The sequence below is a fragment of the Globicephala melas genome, chromosome 3 (genome assembly GCF_963455315.2).
Source record: "Globicephala melas chromosome 3, mGloMel1.2, whole genome shotgun sequence".
Taxonomy (NCBI): Eukaryota; Metazoa; Chordata; class Mammalia; order Artiodactyla; family Delphinidae; genus Globicephala; species Globicephala melas.
Genome location: NC_083316.1, coordinates 153,772,469 through 153,799,145, shown reverse-complemented (window position 1 = coordinate 153,799,145; position 26,677 = coordinate 153,772,469). Strand labels below are relative to the sequence as shown.

The window sequence follows — 26,677 nt, the reverse complement described above, 5'->3', positions numbered from 1 at the left end:
ATTGGCAGGCAGATTCTTAACCACTGCGCCACCAAGGAAACCCCGGTTGTCGTTTTGATTGTTGAACTGTAAGAGTTATTTATATATTCCAGATACTAGACTGTTATTGGATATATGATATTAAGCCTACTTTCATTATTTTAAATCCAATCCCCACTCATTTACCCTACGAGGTAGATATTTTAAGATCCATATTAAAGAGATAAAACTGAAATCCAGACAGGTGAAGTGATTTGCCAATTTCATACTAATAAGTGGCAGAGGTAATATTAATGTCCAGACCTTTAAGGTTCCAACTCTATTCTACATGTATTGGACATTGGCTGTTTTTGCCCCAACATCCTTTTCTTCCTGTGCAGCATCATGATTTTGCTGTGGCAACCACACCTTACAACTCTCAGCTCCTATCTTTCAGGTGAAGCTGAATGCACTCCTGGGCTGCAGAAGTAGAGCCCATGTTGGCCTTAGCTAATGGCACATTCTACCTCTGTGACCATAGTGGTTCGGTGATGTCCATGTGCTTCCAACCAAGCCAATCAGGGTCAAGGAGATGCCATTCTGGTCTCCTGGGGAAGTAAACCAGCTCTTGTGCTGATGGGGCTATGACCTCTCTGAGCCTGAGAATGCAGTTTGCTTGGAGGAAGCAAGGCTAGCAAATGTGTCCTGGTGTCAGTGTCTGAGGGCCAAACCATGCTATAAGTGACGTAAGCATACCCATGGCATTTAAGCTTTTGTGAGACACCATACTTCTCTTTGGCTTAAGCCAGTTTGGGTTGGGGTTTCTGACATTTGCAACCAAGAGTCTTCACTGATACAGGTTACCACCAACAGTACTCCATGTGGCCAATGCATCTTTTTCAATAGGTTTTTATTGAAATGGTTATATTATTAGCAAATCCCACACATACAGGTATACACTATTGGAATATAGGTATATACCATACAAGTTTACTACTTAATTATACTTACATCAACCATACATTTCAAAGGGCTAAGATCTGATTGCCAAGAAGTCAGCTCACATTCTACTTGCAGGTGCCTGTGTTCTAGACAAAGTAACCCCCCTATAGTGAGCTCCCAAATTAAGCTAATGATCAATTTTGCTTCTTGGATATTTGATGTGTGTTCTTTACGGCACGAGCTATCCAATGGTGAATTAAATTTAAGTGCAGTTTCCCTTTCATCCCTCAAGGTGGACAATGTCATTAGCTACATTTAGGTATATCCCAAGCCTCCCCCACCCCAAATTACCTTTGCTACAGTTAGAAAAATAGTTTTGTAACTCACCCTCTGAGATGTTGTGCATAGTTAGCAGGAACCCAGAGTAAGAGGAACTCTTTGAGTGACCTAAATATGAAAGCAGTAACTTTGATATGAGTATAAAAGCTACTGAAGGTAAAAAAACAATTGTGACATATGTGGCCTAGGACTTGGACCAACTCCTTCTCTTGTACAGGAACAGGATTGTTCTATTAGGTGATGGTGTTCCCCATATTCCAAATAGCATGTCCTAGCTTGGAGTCTTTTCCTGTTTCTGTAATCACACTGGTCAAGTTTCCTTAGCCAGAGCCATTGCTGCTCAGAATTAGACCCTGCTTTCCATTCTCAGCTTAAGACACCAGATTCTGGCCCCAAGCATGGTCCGAGGGTACCCCTCATCCAGCTGGGTCAGCAAGACAGCCCTGGGCTTCTAGGGGATGAACAGACATAGTGCCCTCTCCACTTCTCTCTAGGATGGCACATGTCATCTCAGGCTGGGCACCCAGCAAAGGAGCTAGGACTCTGGCACGGGCCGCACCTACTGACCTGGTCCACGTGGGATGCAGTGGCAGTAAGCAGTAGGCAGTTAGCCTTTCTGCTTAGGAACAGCTTACTCACCTGGGAAAGATATGGCCTGAGGTGTGATAGTTTACCTATCCCACATCTTTTGTATTCCACAAACATCTTGGCTCAGTACCTCCGAGTCACTAGAAAACTCCTTTAATATCACATAGTGTAAATATCCTTGGACCAAATTATGGATGAAGGATAATTCTAAGAGCAAATTAGAGTTCACTTTGTGTTGGGTTAAATTTGTAAAAAATAGCTCAGAACATTCATCTGTAACTAATAGCTGTAAAGAGAGCTGGAGAGAGAGGGTGATAATCAGCTGAGGGATAAGGAGCTGATGAAGGCCAGTCAGACTTGCCAGATGTCCGGCATGACCCTTCCTTACACACACACCTGCCCAAATGGACTGGTGACAAATAAGCCGTTTCAGCCCAGCATTAAACGAGGGGGGGACCCTAGAAGCTGTGTCCCAGGGGATCAAGGGCCCACTGCAGCTGAGAAGAATGTGCTAATGACATCCTCCAGCTCTTGGCTTTTCCACAGAAGAATGTGTGTGGTTTGTAAAGGTGTTTACAGCTGAGCTGGATGCCAGCCTTGGCTTGAGCATGCATGCTCTGGCAGCTGCCTCTGAGCCACCAGCAATGCTTCCCCAGGCCTGTTGTTTCTGAGAAAGTCACTCCTTTCAGGCTGCCAAACTGGGTCTGTGTCACTTCAAACCTCCATTTTTTTGTGTATGTGTATGTGGAAGAGTCAGTGGGAGGGACCAGGAAAGCCTGGGACAGGTCTGAGTGACTCCAACTGCACTGAATCCTTATGAAACTTTAATTCTCAAGTTTGTATGAAGTTCAACGTTTCTCTGTTTTTTGTTTGTCATAAATTATCTTCCCTCTTCCCCAAGTCAGAGTGAAGAAAAAAATGGCTTGAGCTATGGTGGAACTGCAAGAGGCAAAACCCCAGATAAGTCCCAGGTTACGGACTGGGCCCCCCCACCAGGGCCTTGTGAGACCATTAGAACCAAGTCTTGGGCAGACGTGTCCTTTTAGCAGTCGAGACCGTTGGCATCGCCTCCCCTCTGTGGTCACTGAAGGCTGGTGGGACGCAGCTCTGGAGAACACAGGTGACTGCTTTTACCCTATGTCTGGTGAGGACCCACTGGACTCTCTTCTTCAAGGCTCAGTCTTTTGGGATCTTTCAGGGCACCCCCAAGAAAGAGGGCAAACCTCCTGACTTGACTCCCAGAGGAGTGATAGAACCTGGCCAGTTGGGGACACGGCCCCTGTGGGAGAAACCCTTCTCCCTGGTTGTGGGAACTGCCATGCTTTGCTTTTCCTGCTGCTTTGCAGGACAGTAAAAAAAAAAAGCACAGTTCCACGAAGGAAACACAGGCACCTTACTTCTGTATCCTTCTTTCTGAATTTTCTCTGATGTTATGAAGCAAAATCTTTAAGGCATTTTCCAGTCCTGCTGAAAGGATCTTAACCATCTACAGATGTCAAATGAACCTGTATACTCGACATTCATTTCTTCCTTTTCCAAATGGACTTTGGAATGATTTACCAACAAAGCCAAAAGAAAAGGCAACACTAGATGCATCCCACTTGTAACAATTGCCTTTAACAGGGAAGAGACACTTATTTTAAGCTGTGGGTGTCGACTCCCGTATGTGGAGTTGGGAGTGAATGCTGAGTTTAATAACTCCAAACCCCATCTCTGGGCATGAGTGAGGCTGCTCCTGGCATGGCAGTGAGGTGAACACCACTTTTCTTGAATAGGGAAGTTACACTCAGTGGTTTTTCTAAATCAGTTGCTGTCTATAGCCCCTTCTGTCCTTAAATATCAGTGTACCCAGGGCTTTATCCCAAGCCTGTTTCTCAAATCACTGGGCAGTTTTCACCCCATTCTGATTTCCATCATCATCTGAACTTCGCTTAGGAACCCCAGGCCTGGCTGGACACCCACTCTGGGAGATTCTAACTCCAGTGAGTGTGTGTGGGAGGGGGGAGAGGGAGAGATTTGGGGCACCTGAGGGACTGGATTACATGGAGACTACTTTGGTAGGTGTAGGTGACATGTACATTTAAAACACAGCTTCCCAGGATTCTGAGGCACAGAGGGGCCTCACCAAACCACTGCCTGAGATCCAAGGTTACATCTCTGTGCCTCCCCTAGAGGTCCTGCCAGCCCCCAGATCTAAAGTGTCCCCACAAGGGCTCTCTCTCCCTGTGTCCCACCAACAACCACTGGGTCACCAAGACTGGCGCCTGGGCTTCCTCTTCAATCTCATGGCTCCCTCCTTTCCCACTGTCAGACCCCAGCACTCAGGCATTGCAGGGCCTACCCAGCTCACCCTGACCCCATCTCCCTCTCTTTCCAAAACAGAGGTTTGGGCCCTCCCCATAGCAAAGCCGTCCCTGCCCAGGAGGTGAAACCCACGGCCTTGCTGGTCTCAGCTTCTCTTGGCCTGTCTTCACTGGGGGTGTAGCATCCTCGGCAACCACAGGTCCTGTTGGTGGGGTCCCTGTGCTGCACCGTGCCCTTCCATCTATGCCCTGAAACCCCCTCTTCACCATTCACCATCATTTCATTTGGGCTTATATCCCAGTTGGTTGTTAATGTGCCAGTTCCCATAACAGCTAAAATTTTAATAATCACTGGATTCAACTTAACTCCCTGTATGTGTGTTTGGTACATAGTGAGAACTTACTACCTTTTTCCTTCTAAATGCTGCTTCCTGGAAATAGTGCTTTTGTTTCACGACATTTATGAGCAGCAACCATTGTCAAGGTGACCTGACATTAACACCATCTCCTTGTTTTCCTACAGCAGAACCACTGCCTAGATAATAAAGGTGAACAGCAAGCAAGATAACATTTTGATTTTTCTTCAATTAAAACCAGTTTCATTTAACATGTAGATCAAGGAAAGAACTGGATGTGAGGGATAATAAAAATAGGAGAAGAGCTTATGAAGTCCACAGGAAATATCAAGTTAGTCAAATTTAGTAATCCTATTTTGCTTAAACCCTTTGCGGCCGCATCTTTCGGAAGCTAGGCTGTTGCATGCATCAGTTCAAACCGGTGTTCAGGGAAGTGCTTCATGATGTTCCTCTGAGACAGGGCTGAGGAGGGACCAGGAGATGGAGCCTTTCTTCAAAAGTGGGACTCACCAGACTTTGTCAGGGGGTATTAACCACCTGGTGGTGGAACGTGTCTTCCCCTGAGGGGGTAGAGGCAGGCAGCCCTGGACAGACATGCTGCCCACTCACACCACCAAGCCCGACCCTTGTACTGCGGACAGTTTGGCTGTTATCTGGCCAGCCGCCTCTCTGCTCTCCTGAAAATAACAGGAAAGGAGGGCTATGGGCAGTTCTTCCCTTAGGAAGTTAAAAATCACCAAATTGTAAGCGTTTGCATTTTAACTGTCACAACCGAATTCCTCGCAGATCAGCTGACGGTTCTGGCTGCTCCGGACCCTGCTCCACCCTCGTCCTGTGGTGCCTGCTGGTTCTGTACCCAGCTCAGCTTGGAGACAAGGTAGAGGCCTTGCCAGGAGGAAGAGGCTGGAGTCAGGCCCAGCTCAGAGCAGTCCACTGGAGGGACAGAGGGTTTATGGTGTAAGAAGCTCACTCCTCTGCCCCTTCCACTCTTCAAATAGTACTCCCCACCCCCTTCCCCCCAAAGCCTACAAAAAACAATCAGAGGTTATCATATTATTCCTGGCTAATGATCACTGCAGCCGGAAGACTTGCAACAACTGAGATACTCATACAGGGCAGAAGCACCTCTCCACACCCCAACTTTGCCACATGGCCAAGGCACTCGGCTCCCCGCACCGCAAGCTTCTCACGGGCAGGACTGCCCACGGTGAGAAGTTCCTTCTCACAAAGCTCACAGGACAAGCAGCCCTGGTGCCCTATCCCCTGCCAGGGTCCTGGGGGCGGCTGGGCCGAGGCTTTCCCCTCGGCTCAGCAGACAGCAAAGCTCTGTTGTTTGGGATGAAAAATGCTACCCTCGCTATTCCTGGAGTATATGACCTCCCCAGAGAAGTTACTGCCTCTCCTGACAAAGGCAGGACATTCTCTAGCTGAGCAGGAAAGTGGCCCCAATTTTTAGGAAAAGGGTGTTGAGCTGGGATCTAAAGCACTATGCTGAGAGAATTCCCCTGTCAGAAATGCCTCCTTGGTTATTTGACAGTGAATGTGTGCCTAGATTTACCAGAAATTCAAATATTATATTAATAGGTGGACTTTTAGGCACCTGAATATTTAATTTCATCTCAAGTAATTTCATTTCTTTTCAGTAATATCTGGAGTGAAATTTAATGTATATGCTTTTTTTTTAAAATATATATGAAATGTAGTATTTGTTTTATTTATTTATTTATGGCTGCCTTGGGTCTTCGTTGCTGCGCCTGGGCTTTCTCTAGTTGCGGCGAGCGGGGGCTACTCTTCATTGTGGTGCGCAGGCTTCTCATTGCAGTGGCTTCTCTTGTTGTGGAGCACGGGCTCTAGGCACGCGGGCTTCAGTAGTTGTGGCAAGCGGGCTCAGTAGTTGTGGCTCGCGGGCTCTAGGTGCGTGGGCTCAGTAGTTGTGGCGCACGGGCTTAGTTGCTCTGTGGCATGTGGGATCTTCCCAGCCCAGGGCTCAAACCCGTGCCCACTGCATTGGCGGGTGCATTCTTAACCACTGCGCCACCAGGGAAGCCCCTGTATATGCTTTTATAAGATTTTACTAATCAGAAGAAAACACTCCATTCGGATCTGAGTTCTGGTTCAGGAAAACAAGGTCATGGTAGGGTCGACATAGTCAGAACTAAGCCATTTTCTCTGTCAGGTGAGCCAAACCAAAGATAAACGCAGGTGAGTGTCTGGAACCTCTGGCAGACTGAGTTCTAATCTCCTTGAGACATATTCTCTCACTGTAAAGCCAGTGGGACAAACCTGTCTTTCTGAATAGTGTTCTCTTGGAACTGTTTATCAAAAATATTTTTACAGTACAAAGACTATAGTACAAAGGAAAACCAAACAAAAGCCCTTGGTTAAAGGTAAAAAGAAAAAGCTGCTACAACCTTAAAACTCTGCACTGTTCCAGCCTCAAATGATAATAACATGCTGCTGGTCACTCGGAGGTGATGTCACTCCCTGGTTCTCTGAGGGGTTTTGTTCCAGGCACAACTGTGTCTGAGGCATCTTAGCAACACATCACAAGAGGAGAAGCCAGCTGCACACGAAAAATGGCAAGTGTTCACTTCAAACTCTGTCCTACAGAGTCAATACAAATCACAGGGCAACTCTGCATGGCTTGCTGCTGGATCTAGGCATATGGAACTGAAGTTTCCACTCTCATACAAGGATGTGAGGATTTACATTTACATCTCTCCATAGCTTATATCGATGGGAGAAACAGGCTGAACTATGATGTGTCCTTAAGCAAAAAGGATGCGTAATTTTTATAAATTTACTCACTGTGGTTCTGTGTTGGGATTACTCTTAAGATACATGTTTCTTGCGATGTTAACTTGACGTCATCCCAGGCATGTGGGAAGAGCATGTGTGTCCCTCATGTCTGCCACGCTGGCTACCAAGGCTTTCCTGTAAGCTCCTGTGCCTGCTTCATGCTGAAGCTGAGGCTGGTGGGAGGGGACTGGGCTGGATGTGTGAAGACTGAAGACGGGTGCTTATATGGTATCTAACAGCAAGGAGGTGGTTTGGTTTTCTCAAGAAAGCACTCAGAACATTCTGATTTTGACAACCACTGGCCGTCACCTGGGGATCACCATGCCCAGCTGGCCTCCTGGGCACTATCTCCCCATACACCTCAGCAGTTGCCAAGAAGACAAGTCCACTGGCCTCAGGGACAGGGCCTTCAGTGTTTCAGTGGTCACATAAGCACTTGTCACCTTATGTCATGCTCTATGAGGGACGCTGGCAACAACACAGACAACTGCCCATCCTGCACAGCCTGCAGCTCCACTGCAGTGCGCTGGGTCAGTCTCAGAGGAGGGACAAAAGGCAAGGCTTTCTCTTAGGAACCTTTAGAAAGAGGTCCTTTAACAGGAAGTAAAGTAAGAGACAGGAAAATACAGAGGGGGCCAAGGAGCAGCAACTTGTGCCCTACATCAGTAAGAAGCAGTGCCTGCAGGCTTTAGTATGCATTATAAGTGGGGGGCACAAAAGGTATTTAAAAACCCCCAGCGGCACCCCAACACAGAATAGCATGTGATTATTCAGAGACACGTTGGCAATGCAACATTAACCCCTGGGCCCCGCCTCTTCTCTGGAAACAGCCAGGCTTGCTGGGGCCCATACTCAGTGGCTAGCTTTGGGTAGGTTTTCGGTGCCATGAGGCTACCTGGGCAATAACGTTGTCCTCAAAGCCTCACCTTGGGGGAACTTGGCAATTTAACCCTAAGCCCCAACCTGTGCTTGGAAAGCACTGCCATTCTTCCAAAATGGACACTGACAGAAGAATACAAAATAAGAAAGGTGATCATAAATCAAATCACAAAAGAGGTGACAGCCCATTTTTAAAAATCAGGTTTTGTTCTCATCATACATGTCCAAAGAAGGTTCGATTGTGGAGAATTCACTTTCATACACCAGGCTCCGAGGGGACAGAGAGTTCCGATGAAAGAAGTGACCGCCTAAAAAAGGAACAAGAAAAACAGACTTAATAGGTCGTCAGGCCTATACTCCCCACATGGCTTGAAGGAAAGAACACAGACTACTTCAAACGATCACATTTTCTCAAATATCTCCATTTTGGGCTCTTATCATGAAAAGAATACAGGCATCCCTCAGTGTAAGCACACTTTAAACACATAAATTCCAGTGCTTGGATCCCCAAGAGATTAACCACTGGAGTTCTTCAAGCAAAAGCTGCCTGTCTTTTTCTTAAGAGAAAAAGATTCCACTTATACATTTGAAGACTTCTGTCTGGGGACACACGGTCACGTGGAGAACTGTCAAACCTCCTGTTTGAGCACCTGTTCTGGGCTGAGCCCGATGGTGGGGGTAGGGTGGGCACAGAGTCATCAGCTGAGCAGACTGACAGATGTGACTTTGAAGCTCTGATAATGCATTAAGAAGTTTTTATTTATATCAAAGTTCATTTACATTGTTAATTCTACACATGTTAAGACCAGTAATCTCCAGTCCTCCTTTCTCAGACAGCCACTTTGCGCTGATCCATGTCCCTAAATAATATGCCTGTGTTGATCCTTCCTAATTGTTTCAGTCTTAGACTTTATCTACTACACTCCTCCTATGGAAAATGAGGATTTTTCCCCTCCCCTCTACCACATCCACACATATTTTCCATTGCCCCAATATAACTATATTTTGATTAAAAAATTCAGTGTTAACAACAAGGTCCTACTGTATAGCACAAGGAACTATATTCAATATCTTATAATAAACTATAATGGAAAAGAATATCAAAAAGTATATATATAGATACATACCTATATATCCATATATATATCTGAATCATACCAGAAACTAACACAACATTGAAAATCAACTATACTTCAATTTAAAGAAAGATTTAGGGCTTCCCTTGTGGCGCAGTGGTTAAGAATCTGCCTGCCAATGCAGGGGACACGGGTTTGAGCCCTGGTCCAGGAAGATCCCACATGCTGTGGAGCAACTAAGCCCGTGCACCACAACTACTGAGCCTGTGCTCTAAAGCCGGCAAGCCACAACTACTGAGCCCACGTGCCACAACTATTGAAGCCCGCGCACCTAGAGCCCGTGCTCCGCAACCAGAGAAGCCACCACAATGAGAAGCCCTTGCACTGCAACGAAGAGTAGCCCCTGCTTGCTGCAACTAGAGGAAGCCCGCAGGCAGCAACGAAGACCCAACACAGCCAAATAAATAAATTAATTAATTAAAAAAAAGATTTAAAAGATTGTGTCTACATTATTTGACTATTTGTGCTATTCAGAGCTGAGCCATGCTTACTCTGGTCCTTCCTTTTCTGAACAACTGTTTGTTTTTACAGCCTTATTGAAGTATATGTGAAATACAACAAAATACAACAAAATGCACATATTTAAGGTGTACAGTTTGACAAGTTTGGACATATGTATGCACCCCTGAAGCCATCACCTGAATCAAGATAGTGGACACCTCCATCACCTTCAAAACTTTCCTGGTGTCTCTGATAATTCTTGCACTTCTCCAACTCTACTCCTATCTCTCCAGGTAGACCACAGATTAATTTGCATCTTTTTAGAATTTGATTTAAGTGGAATCATACGGTAATTTATTGGCTTTTACAAATAAAAAGCTGCTATGAACATCTGTGTACAAGTCTCAGTGTGGACATGTGCCTTCCTTTCTCTCTGGTAGGTACCTAGGAGTGGAATCACTGGAAAAGTATGTTTACTTTTCAAAAATGGTGGTACCCCACCAGCAGTGAATGAGAATTCCAGTTCCTTGGCTCCTCGTCGGCATTTACATGGTCAATTTTTTACATTTCAGTCATTCTAGTAGGAGTGTAGTAGTATCTCATTGTGGTTTTAGTTTGCATTTCTCTGATATTTGGCATCTTTTCCTGTGCTTATTAGCCTTCTTTTGTGAAGGCTTTTGTTCAAATCTTTTGCCCACTAAAAAAATTGAGTTGTCTTCCTATTATTGACTTGTAAGATTTTTTTAAAAAAAATTCTAGAAACAAGTCCTTTGTCAGATATATGTTTTGCAAATATTTTCTCCTGGTCTGTAGCTTGCCTTTTAATTTTTATAACAATGCCCTTTGAAAAGGAAAAAGTTTTGAATTTTGATAAAATCCAATTTATTGATTTTTCCTTTTATAGTTTGTGCTTTTTGTGTCTGAATAAAAAAATATTAGCCAAATCCAAGGTCATTAAAATTTTCTCCTATGTGTTCATGTTTTATATTTTTAGCTCTTACATTTAGATGATCCACTTCAAATACATTTTTGTATATGGTGAGAAATAAAGGTTGAAGTTCAGCTTTTGCCTATGGATATTTAATTGTTCCAGCATCATTTGTTTATAAGATTATCCTTTCCCAATAGAATTGCCTTGGCACTTTGGTTGAAAATCCATTGATCAATGTGTATGGTCTTTTTCTGGGCATTATTCCAGCAATTCGTTTGTCTATCTTTACACTAATATAACACTGTCTTGATTACTACAGCTTTTTAAATCTTGAAATCAGGTATTATAAGTTCTGTAACTTTGTTCTTATTGTTCAAATGATATGATGGGCAGGGAGGAGAGGAAGGCTGTTATAAGGAGTATAGACAAGTATTAAATGAAAGCATTTCATGCACTAGTATGAGTAGTAGGACCATTTCTATTTTCTTGTTTAACTTTCCTATATTAAAAACTTCTACATTTAAAAAACTGGGATGAATTCAAAGATGCTTACCATCTGTATAAGCAGACCTCTTAGAGGAGTCCCAAGTAAAAGATGGGATCTTTGATCTCTGACAGCTGAGTCTCAACCCTCAGAGGAATCTGCATAGTCCAACAGGGCTAAAGGGTTAAAGATTTTTTTTTAAATTTGGTTGCACAGGGTCTTAGTTGCAGCAGGCAGGCCCCTTAGTTGTGGCTCCAGGGCTCCTTAGTTGTGGCTCACAAGCTCCTTAGTTGTGGCATGTGGGCTCCTTAGTTGTGGCATGTGAACTCTTAGTTGTGGCACGCATGTGGGATCTAGTTCCCTGACCAGGGATCCAACCTGGGCCCCCTGAATTGGGCAGAGTCTTATCTACTGTGCCATCAGGGAAGTCCCAGGGTTAAAGATTTAAAAACCAAACCAAACAAACAAAAGAAACCCAGCAAAAGAAGCGGCTTCCTGCTCTGCAGGAAGAACTAAAGCTGCCAGAAGTGGAAATGACCTAAGTTTTTGTGTTAGTGTACTGATCAGCTGACACTAAATCTTTGGTAATAAATAATGGGTCAGAATTTACTCAGTAATCTACCCAGCTATTAACCAGTTTACTTGAGAAAAATATAATATCAAGAGAGGAACACACAAGCAGCTGAATTTCAGAGAAAGGCATGATGCTGGCTTTGCCAAGAAAGCACAGCATATTTTTCAACACCTGGAAACATCCTATTTACTGATTAACTGATTATTATTATTTTTGTTATTGGCTATGTAATGTTATTAAGTGAACTCTTGAGGTATAACCTATATACAGATGTGCACAAAGTATAAGTATACAGCTCAGTGAATTTTTACAAAGAGAACACACCCATGAAATCACTGGATCAAGAACTAGAACCCTACAAGCACCCCACAAGGACCTCTATTGATCCCAGTCACTAGGCCCTCTCTTCTCCTCCAAAGGAAACCACAATCCAGACTTTTCAGACCATGGTTTAGTTTTGCCTATTTTCAATTTTACATAAATAGAAACAGAGTATATCTTCTTTTGTGTCTGGATTCTTTCAGACAATATTATGTTGTGACATTCATCCATGTCATTGAATATAGCAGTAGTTTGTTCATTTTCACTGCTGCATGATATTCCATTGTATGACTACCCCACAATTTATTTATCCAATCTTCTATTGATGGACGTTTGCTTTGTTTCCATTTTGGAGCTATTATGAATATTGCTGTTAGGAATATTCTTGTGTTTCTTTTTTGTACATGTGTATGCAATTCTCTTAGGTAAACTAGGGGTGAAATTGTTGGGTCTTAGGGTATGCATATACTGGCAGTTTTGGCAGATACTGGCAGTTTTCCAAAGTGGCTGTAACAATTTTTACCCCCACCAGTGGATAAGAATTCCAGTTGTTCTATATCTACACTAATTGTTGATATTTTCTGACTTTTAAATTTTTGCACTTCTGGTGGGTATATAATGGTATTTCATTGTGGTTTTAACTTACATCCCCTGATGTCTAAAAAGGATGAGCACTTTTTAATATGTTTTTAGGCTGTTTATACATCTTGCTCATCCTGAAACATGTATTTATTTCTTTTGCTCATTTTTCTATCAGGTTGTCAGTCTTTTCCTTCTTTATTCTGAGTATGAGTCCTTTGTCGTAAGTATTACTTATGACATTATGTAAGTAATATATGTATTAGTTATTACTTTGCTATAAGTATTATAGGTTTTCTTCTAAAATAGTGTATTGTGATGAACAGAATTTCTTAATTTTAGTGTGGACCAATTTATCTATCTTTTATTTTATGGTTAGTGCTCTTCTGAGTCCTGTTTAAGAAACTGCCTATCCCAAGGTTTTGAAGATATTCTACTTTATCTTTCAGAAGCTTCATTGTTCTACCATTCATATTTAGGTCTATGCTCCACTTCAAATTCATTTTTGAGTATGGTGTGAAGTAGGAATCAAGATTCATTCTTTCTTTACAGATATTCAGTTGATGCAGCACCACTTATTGAAAAGACCATCCTTATACTCACTATGGTACAGTGATACCTTTGTATGATTCAAGTGTTCATAAATGCATGGTCGTTTTAGGACCATATTCTGTTCTATTCAGCTATTTGTCCATCCTTGTATCAATACCTCACAATCTTAATTACTGTACCTTTATAAAAAGTCTTAATATCGAGTTCAGTAATTCCTCCACTTCATCATTCTTCAAGATTGTCTTGTTATTTTTGGCCTTTTAAATTTCCATGTAAATTTTACAATCAGCTTGTCAAATTTTTTTACACACACACACACACACACACACACACCCCTACTGGGGTCTGTTTGAACCTGCAGTGGTCAATCTGGGGAGAATTAACATCTTTATAATATTGAGTCTTAGAACCTATCAACCTGGTATATTCATTTATTTCAGTCATCTTTAATTTCTCTCAATGCTTTATAGTTCTCTGTGTAGAAATCTTGCACATATTCTTTTAGATTTATTCCTCAGTATTTGATGCATATTTGATGCTTTTGTAAATGGTATCTTTTAAAAAATTTCATTTTTAATTGCTTATTGTTGGCATATAGAAAGAAAATTGACCTTGCTAAATTTACTTATTCATTTTAAGAGCTGATTTGTGGAGTCTTTTGGAGTTTTTACATATACTACTATGTTGTTTGTAAATAGTGACAGTTTTATTTCTTCCTTTCCAATCCTTACATCTATTTCTTTTTCTTGTCTTTTCATATTGGCTAAGACTGCCAATAAAATGTTGGAGAAATCACAGGAGGTATCTTGATTTCCAATCTTAGGGAAAAGTTTTAAATATTTCATTATTTAGTATGATGTTTGCTGTAGTTTTGAAAATACTCACTATTAGATAAGGAAGAATGGGTGCTGAATTACAGCAAATGTCTTTTCTGTATCTATTAAGATAAAAATACGACTTTTCACTTTCATTCTGTTAATGTGTTGAATCGCACTGATTTTCAACCTTGCATTTTTTAACAAATCTAACTTGGCTGTAATTTTTCCTACTTATATATTGTCAGATTCATTTAGCTAATATTTTATTTAGAATATTTGTATCTATATTCATATAGTAAATTAACTTGTAATTTTCCTTTTTGTAATGTCTTTGTCATGATTTGGTGTTAGTGTTATGCTGCTCTCAGTGAAGGACTTGGAAGTATTCCTCTTTTTCTCGTCTCTGGACAAATTTGTGTAAGACTGTTTTATTTCTTCCTTACATGTTATAAACAATTCATCAGTGAAACCACCTAGGCCTAGAGTTTAAAAATTTTTTTTAAATTAATTAATTATTTAAAAAATTATAGTTGATGTTATAACATTAATAATATAATATCTATAATGTTACATTAGTTTCAGGTATACAGCATAGTGATTCAATATTTTTATAGATTATACTCCATTTAAAATTATTATAAAATTTGGCTATATTCCCTGTGCTGTACACTATATCCTTGTATCTTGCTTATTTTATACATAGTAGTTTGTACCTGTTAATCTCCTACCCCTAGAGTTTTTCTTTGAGGGAAGATTTTAAAATATGACTTTAATTTATTACTTAGATGTAGGAGAATTCAGATTTCCTGTTTCTTCTGTGTCAATTTTGGTAATTAGTATTTTTCAAGGAATTTGTCCATTTTCATTTAAATTTCAGAGATTCTTAACACAAAGTTGTCATAATACTCTTATTATTAATTTTTTTATTATAGTAAAAAACATAACATAAAATTTGCCATCTTAACCATTTTTAAGTGTATAGTTGAGTAGTGTTAAGTATATTCACATTGTTGTGAAACATCTGAAGAACTTTTTCACCTTGCAAATCTGAAATCTATACCCATTAAACAACAATTTCCATTCCCCCCCCTCCTTCTGATCCCTGGTGACTACCATTTTACTTTCTGCTTTTATGAACTTTATTATTCTTATTTTTAATGTATGTAAGCTCTGTACTGATGTCCTCTTTTTTGTTCTTCTTATGGGTCATTTGGGTCTTTTTTCTTGATCAGCAGAGGTTGTCAATTTTATTAGTCTTTTCAAAGAAACAACTTTTACTTGGTTAATTTTTTTTCTACTGTATATTTGTTTTCTAGTAAATTAATTTATGATCTTTATTATTTCCTTTGATTCAGTTTGCTGTTCTTTAACTGAGAGGAATGCTTACAAAACTGATTTTTAGCCTTTCTTCTGTTCTAATATATGCATTTAAAGCCACAGATTTCCCTCTAACATGGCTTTAGCTGCATCACACAAGTTTTTTTTTTTTTTGCGGTACGCGGGCCTCTCACCGCTGCGGCCCCTCCCGTTGCGGAGCACAGGCTCCGGCCACTCTGCGGCATGTGGGATCCTCCCGGACCGCGGCACGAACCCGCGTCCCCTGCATCGGCAGGCGGACTCTCAACCACTGCGCCACCAGGGAAGCCCCATCACACAAGTTTTGATATGCTGTGATTTTGTTGGCATTCAATTAAAAAATTTTTTTATAATTACAGCTGCAATTTCTTGACTCATGAGGGTTTTTTTTAGAAGTTTATTACTTGATTCCTATCATTCCAATATCTTTTTGTTATTGATTTCTAACTTAATTCCAGTGGTCAGAAAACATACTCTGTATGACATCAATCCTTATATATTTGTTGACATTTGCTTTATCACCAAGAATATGGTCTATTCTAGTAAATGATCTATGTACACTTGAAAATAATATATATCCTGTAGTTGACGAGTGCCATATATATGTCAATTACATTTTGTCTATTAATTATGTTGTTCAAATCTAGATCCTTAATGAGTATTTCTCTGCTTGTTACCAAGAGGTGTGTTTAAAATTCCCACTGGGACTTCCCTGGTGGTGGCACAGTGGTTAAGAATCTGCCTGCCAATGCAGGGGACACGGGTTCAATCCCTGGCCTGGGAAGATCCCACATGCCGCGGAGCAACTAAGCCTGTATGCCACAACAACTGAGCCTGCGCTCTAGAGCCCGTGAGCCACAACTACTGAGCCCCTGTGCCACAACTACTGAAGCCCAGGTAACTACAGCCTGTGCTCAACAAGAGAACAAGAGGCGCCACTGCAATGAGAAGCCTGTGCACCGCAATGAAGAGTAGCCCCCGCTCGCCACAACTAGAGAAAGCCTGAGTGCAGCAGCAAAGACACAACACAGCCAAAAATAAATAAATAAAATTAATTAATTAAAAAAATAAAATTCCCACTGTGATAGTGGAACTGTCTTATTTTAGATCTGTCAATTTTTCCTTCATATATTTTGAAGATATATTAGGTGCAGAAATTTAGAACTGTTTTCTTCATGATGGATTAACTCCTTCATCATTATGAAGTGTCTCTCTTTACCTTAAAGTGTATTTTGTTATATTTATATAAGAATTTTCTTTTGGTTAATATTTACATGGTATATATTTTTCTATCATTTTACTTTCAACATTTCTGTCTCATATTAAAGAACTATTACACATTCATTGATGTATATGTATATAAATTTTAAATCTAGTCTATATTTATCTTTGAGTATTTAAGCATCCATTTACATTCATTACTGACATATTGGGATTTAAATTTATCATTATATTGTTTTGTATTTATCCGACCTGTTCCATATTATTTTCCTCCTTTTTATTTTTAACTCTTCTTAAAGATGACTTTATTATTCCATTCTCCCTCATAAGTTTATTATATATTATTTATTATTCTTTTAGTGGTTTTGCTAACCTAGAGACCATTATTTTTTTAGTTGTTACCCTGGATCACAACATGTATCTTTGATTTATTAACATCTAATATAAATTGGTGTTTTTAATTACTCCTGTAAATACAAGTGTCTTAAGAATACTTTTATTCCATTTATCCTCTCCCATCTTTTTGTGCAATTAATGTCAACTAATTTCCACAAGACATTATTATTAGTGTTTTATATTACATCGATTGTCATTTTACCTGAATATTTACCCTTGATGTTGCTGTTGAATTTTCCTGCATCTCAATGTTTTTATCTGGAATAATTTTCTTCTGCCTGAAGAACTCCCTTTCAGTGTTTCTGTTTGTTGGAAAATGTCTTGTTTCATCTTTATTTTTATAAGTTTATCTTTATTTTTAAAAAAACTTTTAAGAGTATCATAATTAAAAAAAAATATTTATTTATTTATTTATTGGCTGTATTGGGTCTTAGTTGCAGCCCGTGGGCTCTTTGTTGTGGTGTGAGGGATTCTCTCTAGTTGTGGTGTGCAGGCTCCAGAGTAGGCTCTGTAGTTATGGCATGAGGGTTTAGTTGCCCCGCGGCATGTGGGATCTTAGTTCCCTGACCAGGGATTGAACCGGTGTCCCCTGCATTGCACTATGGATTCTTAACCACTGGACCACCAGGGAAGTCCCCTCATCTTTATTTTTGATGAATTTTTTTCCCTAGGTTTTTAGGTTGGCATGTTTTTCCCATAACACTTCATTCCACTGTTTTCTGGTTTCCATTGTTTCTGTCAAGACACCAACTGTCAGTCCTCTGTTGCTACTTTAAAAGTAATATATTTCATATAAGATAGATAACCAGCAAGGCCCAACTGTACAGCACAGGGAACTGTACTCAATGTTCTAGGATAACCTATAAGAGAAAAGAATCTAAAGAATAATGAATATATTATATGTATAACTGAATCACTTTGCTGTACACCTGAAACTAACACAACATTGTAAATCAATGATACTCCAATAAAATTAAAATTAAGAAAGTAATATATTTCATATTGAAGGAGGAAAAACAGAGTTGGAAGACTCACACTTCCCAATTTCAAAGTTACTACAAAGCAACAGTAATCAATACCATGTGATCCTGGCACAAGGACAGACATAGAGTCAATAAAATAGAATTGAGAGTCCATGAATAAACTCATATATTATGCTCAACTGAATTTTGACAAGGGTACCAAGACTATTCAACAGGGAAAAATGAATAATCTCTTCAACAAATGGTACTGGGACAAATGGATATGTACATGCAAAAGAATTTGTATCTCTACCTCACATCACATACATATGTTGACTCAAAATGGATGAAGATCTAAACATAAGAGCTAAAACTACAAAACTCTGGAAGTTTTTGTGACTTTGAATTAGGCAATGGTCTCTCAGATATGACACCTAAAAACACAAACAATGAAAGAAAAAAAAGACTCCTTCAAAATTAAAAATTTGTGCTTGAAAGACATTATCAAGAAAGTGAATAGACAAAGAATGAAAGAAACTCTTTGAAAATCATATATCTGATAAGGGTGTAGTATCTGAAATATATAAGGAACTCTTACAACTCAGTAACAAAAAGACAAACAATCCAATTTAAAAATGGGCAGGGCTTTCCTGGTGGGAGAGTGGTTAGGAATCTGCTTGCCAATGCAGGGGACATGGGTTTGAGCCCTGGTCTGGGAAGATGCCGCATGCTGCAGAGCAACTAAGCCTGTTCGCCACGACTACTGAGCCTGTACTCTAGAGCCTACAAGTCACAACTACTGAGCCCGCACACCACAAATACTGAAGCCCGCGCACCTAGAGCCTGTGCTCTGCAACAAGAGAAGCCACCACAATGAGAAGCCCACCACCAAAATGAGAAGCCCGTGCACTGCCACAAAGCGGAGCCCCCCACTCGCTGTAACTAGAGAAAGCCCACATGCAGCAATGAAGACCCAATGCAGTCAAAAATAAATAAATAAAATAAATCAATTTATAAAAAATGGGCAAAGGACTTGAATATACATTTCTCTAAAGAACATATAAGTGGTCAACAAGCACAAGAAAAGATGCTCAATGACATTAGTCATTAGGAAAATCAAATCAAAACCATGATGAGGTGCTACTTCACACCCACTAGAATTGGCTATAATTTAAAAAGAAAAGGAAAATAATAAGTCCCGATGAGAATGTAGAGAAATTTGAATCCTTGTACATTGCTGGTGGGAATATAAAATGGTTCAGCCACTGTAGAAAACAGTTTGGAGGTTCCTCAGAAAGTTAAACATAGAATTAATTATCACATGACTCAGCTATTCCACTCCTAGGTATATACCTAAAAGAATTAAAAAGAGGGATGCAGGGGCTTCCCTGGTGGCGCAGTGGTTGAGAGTCTGCCTGCCGATGCAGGGGACACGGTTTCATGCCCCGGTCTGGGAAGATCCCACATGCTGTGGAGTGGCTAGGCCCGTGAGCCATGGCCGCTGAACCTGCAAGTCCGGAGCCTGTGCTCCGCAATGGGAGAGGCCACAACAGTGAGAGGCTCATGTACTACGAAAAAAAAGAAAAAAAAGAGGGATGCAAACAAATTCTTGTACACCAATTCATAGCAGTATTATTTACAGCAGCCAAAAGGTGGAAGTAGACCAAATGTTCATCAATAGATGAATGGATGAACAAATTGTGGCATATATATAGATACAACAAACTATTATACTATTATTCAACCATAAAAGGGCATGAAGCACAGATACATGCATACTATGATGTGGATGATCCTTGAAACATGCTAAGTGAAAGAAGGTAGACAAAAAAGGTCACGTATTCCATATGATTCAATTATTAGAAATATTCAGAACAGGCATACCCATGGAGACAGAACACAGATGAGGTGGTTACCAGGGGCTGGGGAGAGTGGAATAGGGAGCAATGACTTAATGGGTAGGGGGTTTCCTTTTGGGATGTTGAAAACTTTAAAAAACTAGATAGAAGTGGTGGTTACACAATATTGTGAATATACTAAATGCCATTGTTCACTTTAAAATGGTTAATTTTTTGTTATGTGAATTTCTTTTCAGTTAAGGAAGTATCTTTTATTCCTCTAACTGCTTTTAAATTTTTCTTTGCCCTTTTTTTTTTCACTTTTACTATTGGTGTGGTTTCCTTGAATCAGTGGTTTGATGTCTTTTGTTAGTTCTGGAAAATTCCCAGCCATTATCTATCCAAATATTGCTCTGCCTCAATTTATCTCCTTGCCTTCTATGACTTGAATTACATGTAAATTAGATTTTTTTCATCACAATCTAAACTCTCTTATGCCTTTTTCTGTATTTTTCTCCTCTTTTTCTTTTTGTGTTTCAGGTTGCATATTTTCTCCTTTCCAGGTCATAAATCCTTTCTTCAGTGATGTTTAAGTTGATGTTAAACCTTCTATTGAGTTATTACTTTCAACTAGTATATTTTTCAGTCCTCACATTCCATATAATTCTTTGTTGTTTCTATTTAGTTGCTGAAATTATCCATCTTGTCATTGGTTTCCTAAAAATACTTAAAGTTATTTTAAATTCTATGTCTTATATTTCCAATATTTGTATTTCTTGTGGATCTAGTTCTATTCTTTGCTTTTTCTCTTTTTTGGTCACTTGGTCATCTGGTATGCGTGGTACTTTTGATGGATTGCTAGACATTATATATGAAAAGTGTGATAATCTGAGGCTGCTGATGGTGGTAGCTTCCTCCAGAGGATTTCCTATTGCCTTGGGTGGAAACATACCACTTTTAGGGTATGGGTATGTCACGTTAATCCAATCAGAAATTAAGCAAATTCAGAGTTGCACTTCAGTTTTTGAGAAGGCTAGTCAAATTCTAGTTCATCCTCTAGTTGCAGAGTAAGCCCTCTGGGGATTCCAATGGAAAGCCTAGGGTGTTTATCAGGGTTTGTTCTCCTTGGTGGGCCCTGAACTCTAAGTTTTGTCTCACAAGCCCAACAGGACTGCCTGAGCTCTCCTCATCTCCGTCTGTCAGCCACCACATTTTGGTCACTTCACAGCTATTGTTTATGAATTAGCAAATGCCTCAAATGCTCATTGTTGAACTTCCTTTTTCTCTGGGCTTGTGGCTCCTGAAGTCCTCACTGCATTGATAGCTCTTCAATGTCTTAAGATAGAATGTTTGAAAAAATGCTTTTTCCATATTTGCTGGTTGTGCTTGGTATGATGGTTGAACTGCAACAAGTTAGTAATGACATAACCACATTTCCAATAGTGGAAACCTGATCAATTTATTATCAATTGGCTTAGAGTTCTCTTAGTGTGGCTTAAAGTCCCTTCTAGACCTTCAAATCCTGAAATTGATGAATGCAATTTAAAAAGATAAAAGAGAAGATTTTGCAATTCTCTGCAAAATATAAGTACCTGATTATGTGTGTTGTCCTACTTGTTGTTGTTTTTTTTTTTTTTAATCTTCCTTCCCCAATTAGACCAAAAACTACTCATGGATACAACTCAGATATATTTTATTTCAGTGTCTTCACATTGGGCCAGTAAATACTCCATAAAATTGAGCTGACTGGGATGTATACTATCCCAATTAGCAACCACTAATTAGTGTTTAAATAGTTTTAACTTGGAACTCTCTCAGCATGAAATAAAAAGGGCTTTCACAGTAAGATACAATCAAAAAGCCAGTAATTAACCACCACTTGCTACTTCTGTATATCACTGATTTTTGGCAGCTATATGACTTTCATAAAGATTATGAAGATTTTAAGTAACTGAAATGTCCATCAATTGAGAACTGATTCAATACACAATGCATTTGTTAATATTAAAGAAAATGAGGCAGACAGATATGTATGCACTGATGTGGGAAAATCTCCAAATATTGGGGGAGAAGAATATAATGGTCTGCATATTATTTTCTGGATAACCTATTGTTTCCTAAATTCTTGGTCTCAAATTTTAAGTATATGTTTTCTGACTCAGTTCTAGCAAAGAGAAAATGGAAGCCTGTCTATGCCTTGACATTGCAAGCTTTTGTAAAAAGGAATTTAGACAGTTAAGGGGATAGTTGATGCAGATGTAAAAACGAAAGAGAATCCTGTAGAGCCATTTAGGGGACACTTGTAAGGTTAACATGAAGACAGGAAACATTCACAAAAGCATAAGTCCTAATTGTTTACAAATGTAACCATTAGAGCATCTTGTGACAGTATTTGTGAGTCTCTCTCTGAGATTTCTTTACTTCAAACGTGTAAAGTTTTCTTCAGGGATGTTAACATTTAATTCTTGAAACACCCTAGGCTAACTTGTCATCTAACTGTTTTCTGTCTGTGGTTTGGCAGAAAGCCTCAGAAATGTCTTTCTTTTTTTTCCTTTGGGGATAAAGGAAAATTAATAGATCAGTGACCAATAGATAATATGTTTAAAACTATGTATAGGAGAGATTTTGTGGGGGGGAAGCATCATATATGATGCTAGTAACTGTTTTAAAAAGGTGCGTGTGAAAGAATATGCTTCTCTCTGCATGAAATCTCTCTGGAACTGTACATGTAGGCAACAGAGACTGCTGGATGAGGCCTGGGGCACTGGGTCAGGGTGACAGGGAGATGTACTTTTCATCTTACACTCTTCTGTACTATTTTGACTTTTTAAAAAATCATGTACATACATTATTTATTCAGAAAAATAATTTGAAATGATTTCTAAGTACAAGAAAAAGGTGATAAAAGGGAAAAACTTAACATTTATTTTTAAAATATTTATTTATTTATTTATTTGGCTGCATCGGGTTTTAGTTGCAGCATGCGGGATCTTCGTCACTGAGTGCAGGATCTTCGTTGTGGCATGCGGGTTTTTAGCTGTGGCATGCACACTCTTAGTTGCAGCATGTGGGATCTAGTTCCCTGACCAGGTATTGAACCTGGGTCCCCTGCATTGGGAGCACAGAGTCTTAGCCACTGGACTACCAGGTAAGTCCCAGGAAAACTTAACATTTATATACAATTTCACAACAATCCCATAAGATAGAAAAGTTATTCTTATTTCACAGAGAGGAAACTAAGGCTCAGAGAGATTAAAAAACTTGCTCAAGATCATAAAGCTAGAAGTTGAATCCTGGTAAATCTGAATCCAAAACTTAAGTTATCTTTCAGTTTTGTACCCTTAAAACATAAGTAACTTGGATTACAGTTATGATCAAACTGCAAAAAACGTTTAACGATAATTTAAAACACCCTAGTTGCAACACCATTAACTGATTTGTTTCTTATGCTGCATAAGAAATGGCAATAGTAAATAAGAAGGTATACCTTTTCTAAGGCAATCAAAATTTAATTAAACTTCAAAAACTTCCCAAGGACTTTACAAAAGTTCTGGTAACAACTTGGATTTAAAAAATACAATGTTGGGCTTCCCTGGTGGTGCAGTGGTTAAGAATCCGCCTGCCAATGCAGGGGACACGGGTTCGAGCCCTGGTCCAGGAAGATCCCACATGCCGCGGAGCAACTAAGCCCGTGCGCCACAACTACTGAGCCTGTGCTCTAGAGCCTGCGAGCCACAACTACTGAGCATGTGTGCCACAACTACTGAAGCCCGCGTGCCTAGAGCCCGTGCTCCACAACAAGAGAAGCCACCGCAATGAGAAGCCCACACACCACAACGAAGAGTAGCCCCTGCTCGCCGCAAACAGAGAAAGCCCGCGCACAGCAACGAAAACCCAACGCAGCCAAAAATAAAAAAAAAATAAATAAAAAATAAAAAAATACAATGTTGCTACTACTTCTCTTTCTTTTCAAGAAATTAAAAAAATAGAACATAAGTGAAGACACAAGTTTTCAGCAAATTTTAAGAATTACTTTCACTATGGAAACCTTGCATTCCTATAATTAATGTAACAATGTAATCTACAAATCTTTATCTTGTGTCTTCTTAAAGAAATTAGACAATGCTCAAGTCTTCTTTACCCTGAGGAATCAAGAGTTCACTTGGAGTGAGGCTCCAGGGGTGACGGTGCTTAGCTCTGTGAATGGGGGCTACTACACCCCCCTTCCTAGTCCCCTTTCCTCCTATTTTCTTTGCATCATTTCTAGCCTGTGGGCCCCATTTCTAGATCAGATGCAAATATTTGCTCACAAGCAGCAAAGCTTTAGGTTTAATGGTGGTTGCACCTGTTGAAAAGTGATAAATGACCAGAATTTTCCCATAAGCTTTCCTCATGTAAAACAGGGATCGTGGTTGGAGGTGAGACAGCTTTTCCAAGAGACCTTTCAAAGGGCTTCATGAGTTCTCGCCTGGACCCAGGACCCCTGTTCCTTGATGAAGATGAGCATGGGTAGACATGAGGGAGAGGTAGTGGTGCCCAATGGACCCAAGCATGGAATAGAAGATCAGTTGTAAAACCTCAGCAGTGTGGAGCCTTTCCTGGTCCGAAGGATGCCTGAGCAAGGCTTTCCTATTATCAACACTAGGAACGACTTTTATAGGTCAGTCCATCTTTCCATACAAGGAAGGAACAAACATTATTGGGTAACACTATATGCCAGGCACCTTCACAAATCATCTATTTCTCACAGCCCTGTGTGGCTATTATTGTAACTTTCATTCCACTGCTGAGAAACTGAGGTTGTGAGAGGGTAAGTGACTGACCCAGTCAGGAAGGGGCTGGTCTGGGACTCATACCTCTGTCGCCTGACTACACGTTCGAATGTGTGGATCACATCGGTCTACAGCACCAAAGAGATGCTGCTTTGTTGTTTCAGTTAACTTAGCTGGCTGTGTAGGTTAAGTACTCCGAGGGTCAATAAAAATTCAATTTGCTTCTCCCAAAGCTTAGCAGTGCTGGCCTTGACAGGAACCTAAATACTATGCTCTGCTGCTGTGAACTTTTATGTCTGTCTTAGGCTGCACATGAATACTTCTGTTGAAGAGGATTCCATCCCGGTTTAGAGAGTGGGAGCCTGAGTTTCAATGTACATTTATATATCCACTCAACAATAAATGCCAGGAGAGAAAGGTGGAAGAGGAGGGTGAGAGAGAGAACATTTAAATAGTGGGGGTGAGTCTGCCTGTCACCCCATACCAGGAGTATCTGCCCTGCTAGAAGAGTGACAGGAGTACATGACTCTGACGTTTCTTCAGTAAGTTGCAGTCTCCTGTATACCCCCTGTCAGCATTTCACTGGGATTTGAGGGATTTTTCAAATGTAATTTGGGCTACACTTTGTCTTTTGCCTTTATAAACTACCCCTACCTGCTAAGACACAACTTCCCTACACTATAGTTATGATATGCCTGTGACCAAAAGCAAAATGCTGGAGAACTCCCTTTTCTGGGACAGAAATTAAGTCATTTGTGCCTTGAATTCTGAACATTCTTCGTTGCCCACGTGTGTAGGCTGTTCTTGTTTTAGTCACGTGTGGTAGCGTGTGTGTATGGAGGTCATGAGGCAAGAAGCCTCCCAGAGGAAGGGTCAGGTCAGGTCCACCTCTGGCCAAGTGCCCAACTTCGCCCTGAGCTTTGGGGCAGCCTGAGCAGGAAGAGGCACCCCCTTAAGGCAGAGGGCAATGGTGCCTCAGCTTCCTCACCCAGGGTGAGAAAAGCCCTTTTCCCTTGATTAGGAAAGACTGACTGACACTTTCCTCAAAAGGAACTTTCATGAAAAAGGAACTGGATAATTTTAAGATTTACTAGATTTCTTCTCAGTTTTTTGAAGCCTCGTCAAAGAATGGCCAGGCTGTTGCCACCAATATAGCCCACCCATCTTGGGCATCTTTTCATCACCTGGGTTTGCCATTACCCTTTCTTATGCTCAGGTCAAACTCAGGTTTAGCTGCTACCCTAGCTCCTGTTATTTATACCTGCTTTTTGACTCCTCAGTAAAGAAAGTATTTCCCCAAGACAATTTCAAAACTCTTCTCTGAGCTGTACTCTGAGTCAGCATAAATGCACTCATAAAGCTCTGCTGCACTGAGTGAATTCTTCCTAGAGGTCTCCTTACTTACGGGTTTCTAGAATCTTCCCCTTGTCACTGACCCAACTGTTTTCATCCCATTTCTTACCTGCTGGCTTGTTTAAGGTAGCTTCTAAGCTGTAATGTTCTAAACCAGCACCTCTACCTGCTTTCTTCAGTGACCCCAGTATTTTAATTTCAGGAGCCAGTCTGCCTCTAATTCATACCTGCTAAAATGCACGAGCCTCTTCATGGCTCCCCACTGGAAAGCCCATGCTCTGTGCAGAGCATCGCCATCTCTAGCTCGAGAAAAACTCTTCTCACCAGCCCTGCTTGTGTCCTAAATCCAAGCCCATCACACTTCTCAGACTTTCCTACTATTATGCTTTGCACACATGGGTCCTGTGGTCAGCATGCCCTGTAACCTACCTTCCACTTGGTGAGCTTCTCTAAGAGACAAAGCAGAAAGGGGGTTAGAACAGACACCGGAGCCAGGCTATATGCACTGGAGTCTAGCTGCAGCTACTTACTAGCACTTTAACCTTGGCAAGTTATTGGATTTCTCTAAACTTGTTTCCTCATCTGTAAAATGGGGTTAATAATAGGATTGTTGCAAGGATTAAATGAGTTAATATATGCAAAATGTTTAGAAGAGTGCCTATCACATAGTAAGCACTATAGGTTAGCTATTATTATTGTGGTTATTCATTAACTTTAAAAACATAGTGTGTGTATATATACTCTGTCCATTTTTCTGTGATACACACACACTATATATA

At 40.4% G+C, this 26,677-nt stretch overlaps 1 protein-coding gene across 1 annotated transcript in view; it reads right to left on the bottom strand.

Moving 5' to 3' along the window:
* Positions 1 to 851: 851 nt before the first annotated feature.
* The window catches only part of RNF130 (ring finger protein 130), a 140,687-nt gene continuing 114,861 nt past the window's right edge, over positions 852 to 26,677 (bottom strand). Inside the window, exon 8 of the mRNA XM_060296722.2 lies at positions 852 to 8,472. Within this exon, the coding sequence (XP_060152705.2) occupies positions 8,363 to 8,472 (110 nt within the window). The 3' untranslated portion in view covers positions 852 to 8,362. The remainder of the gene's footprint in view (positions 8,473 to 26,677) is intronic.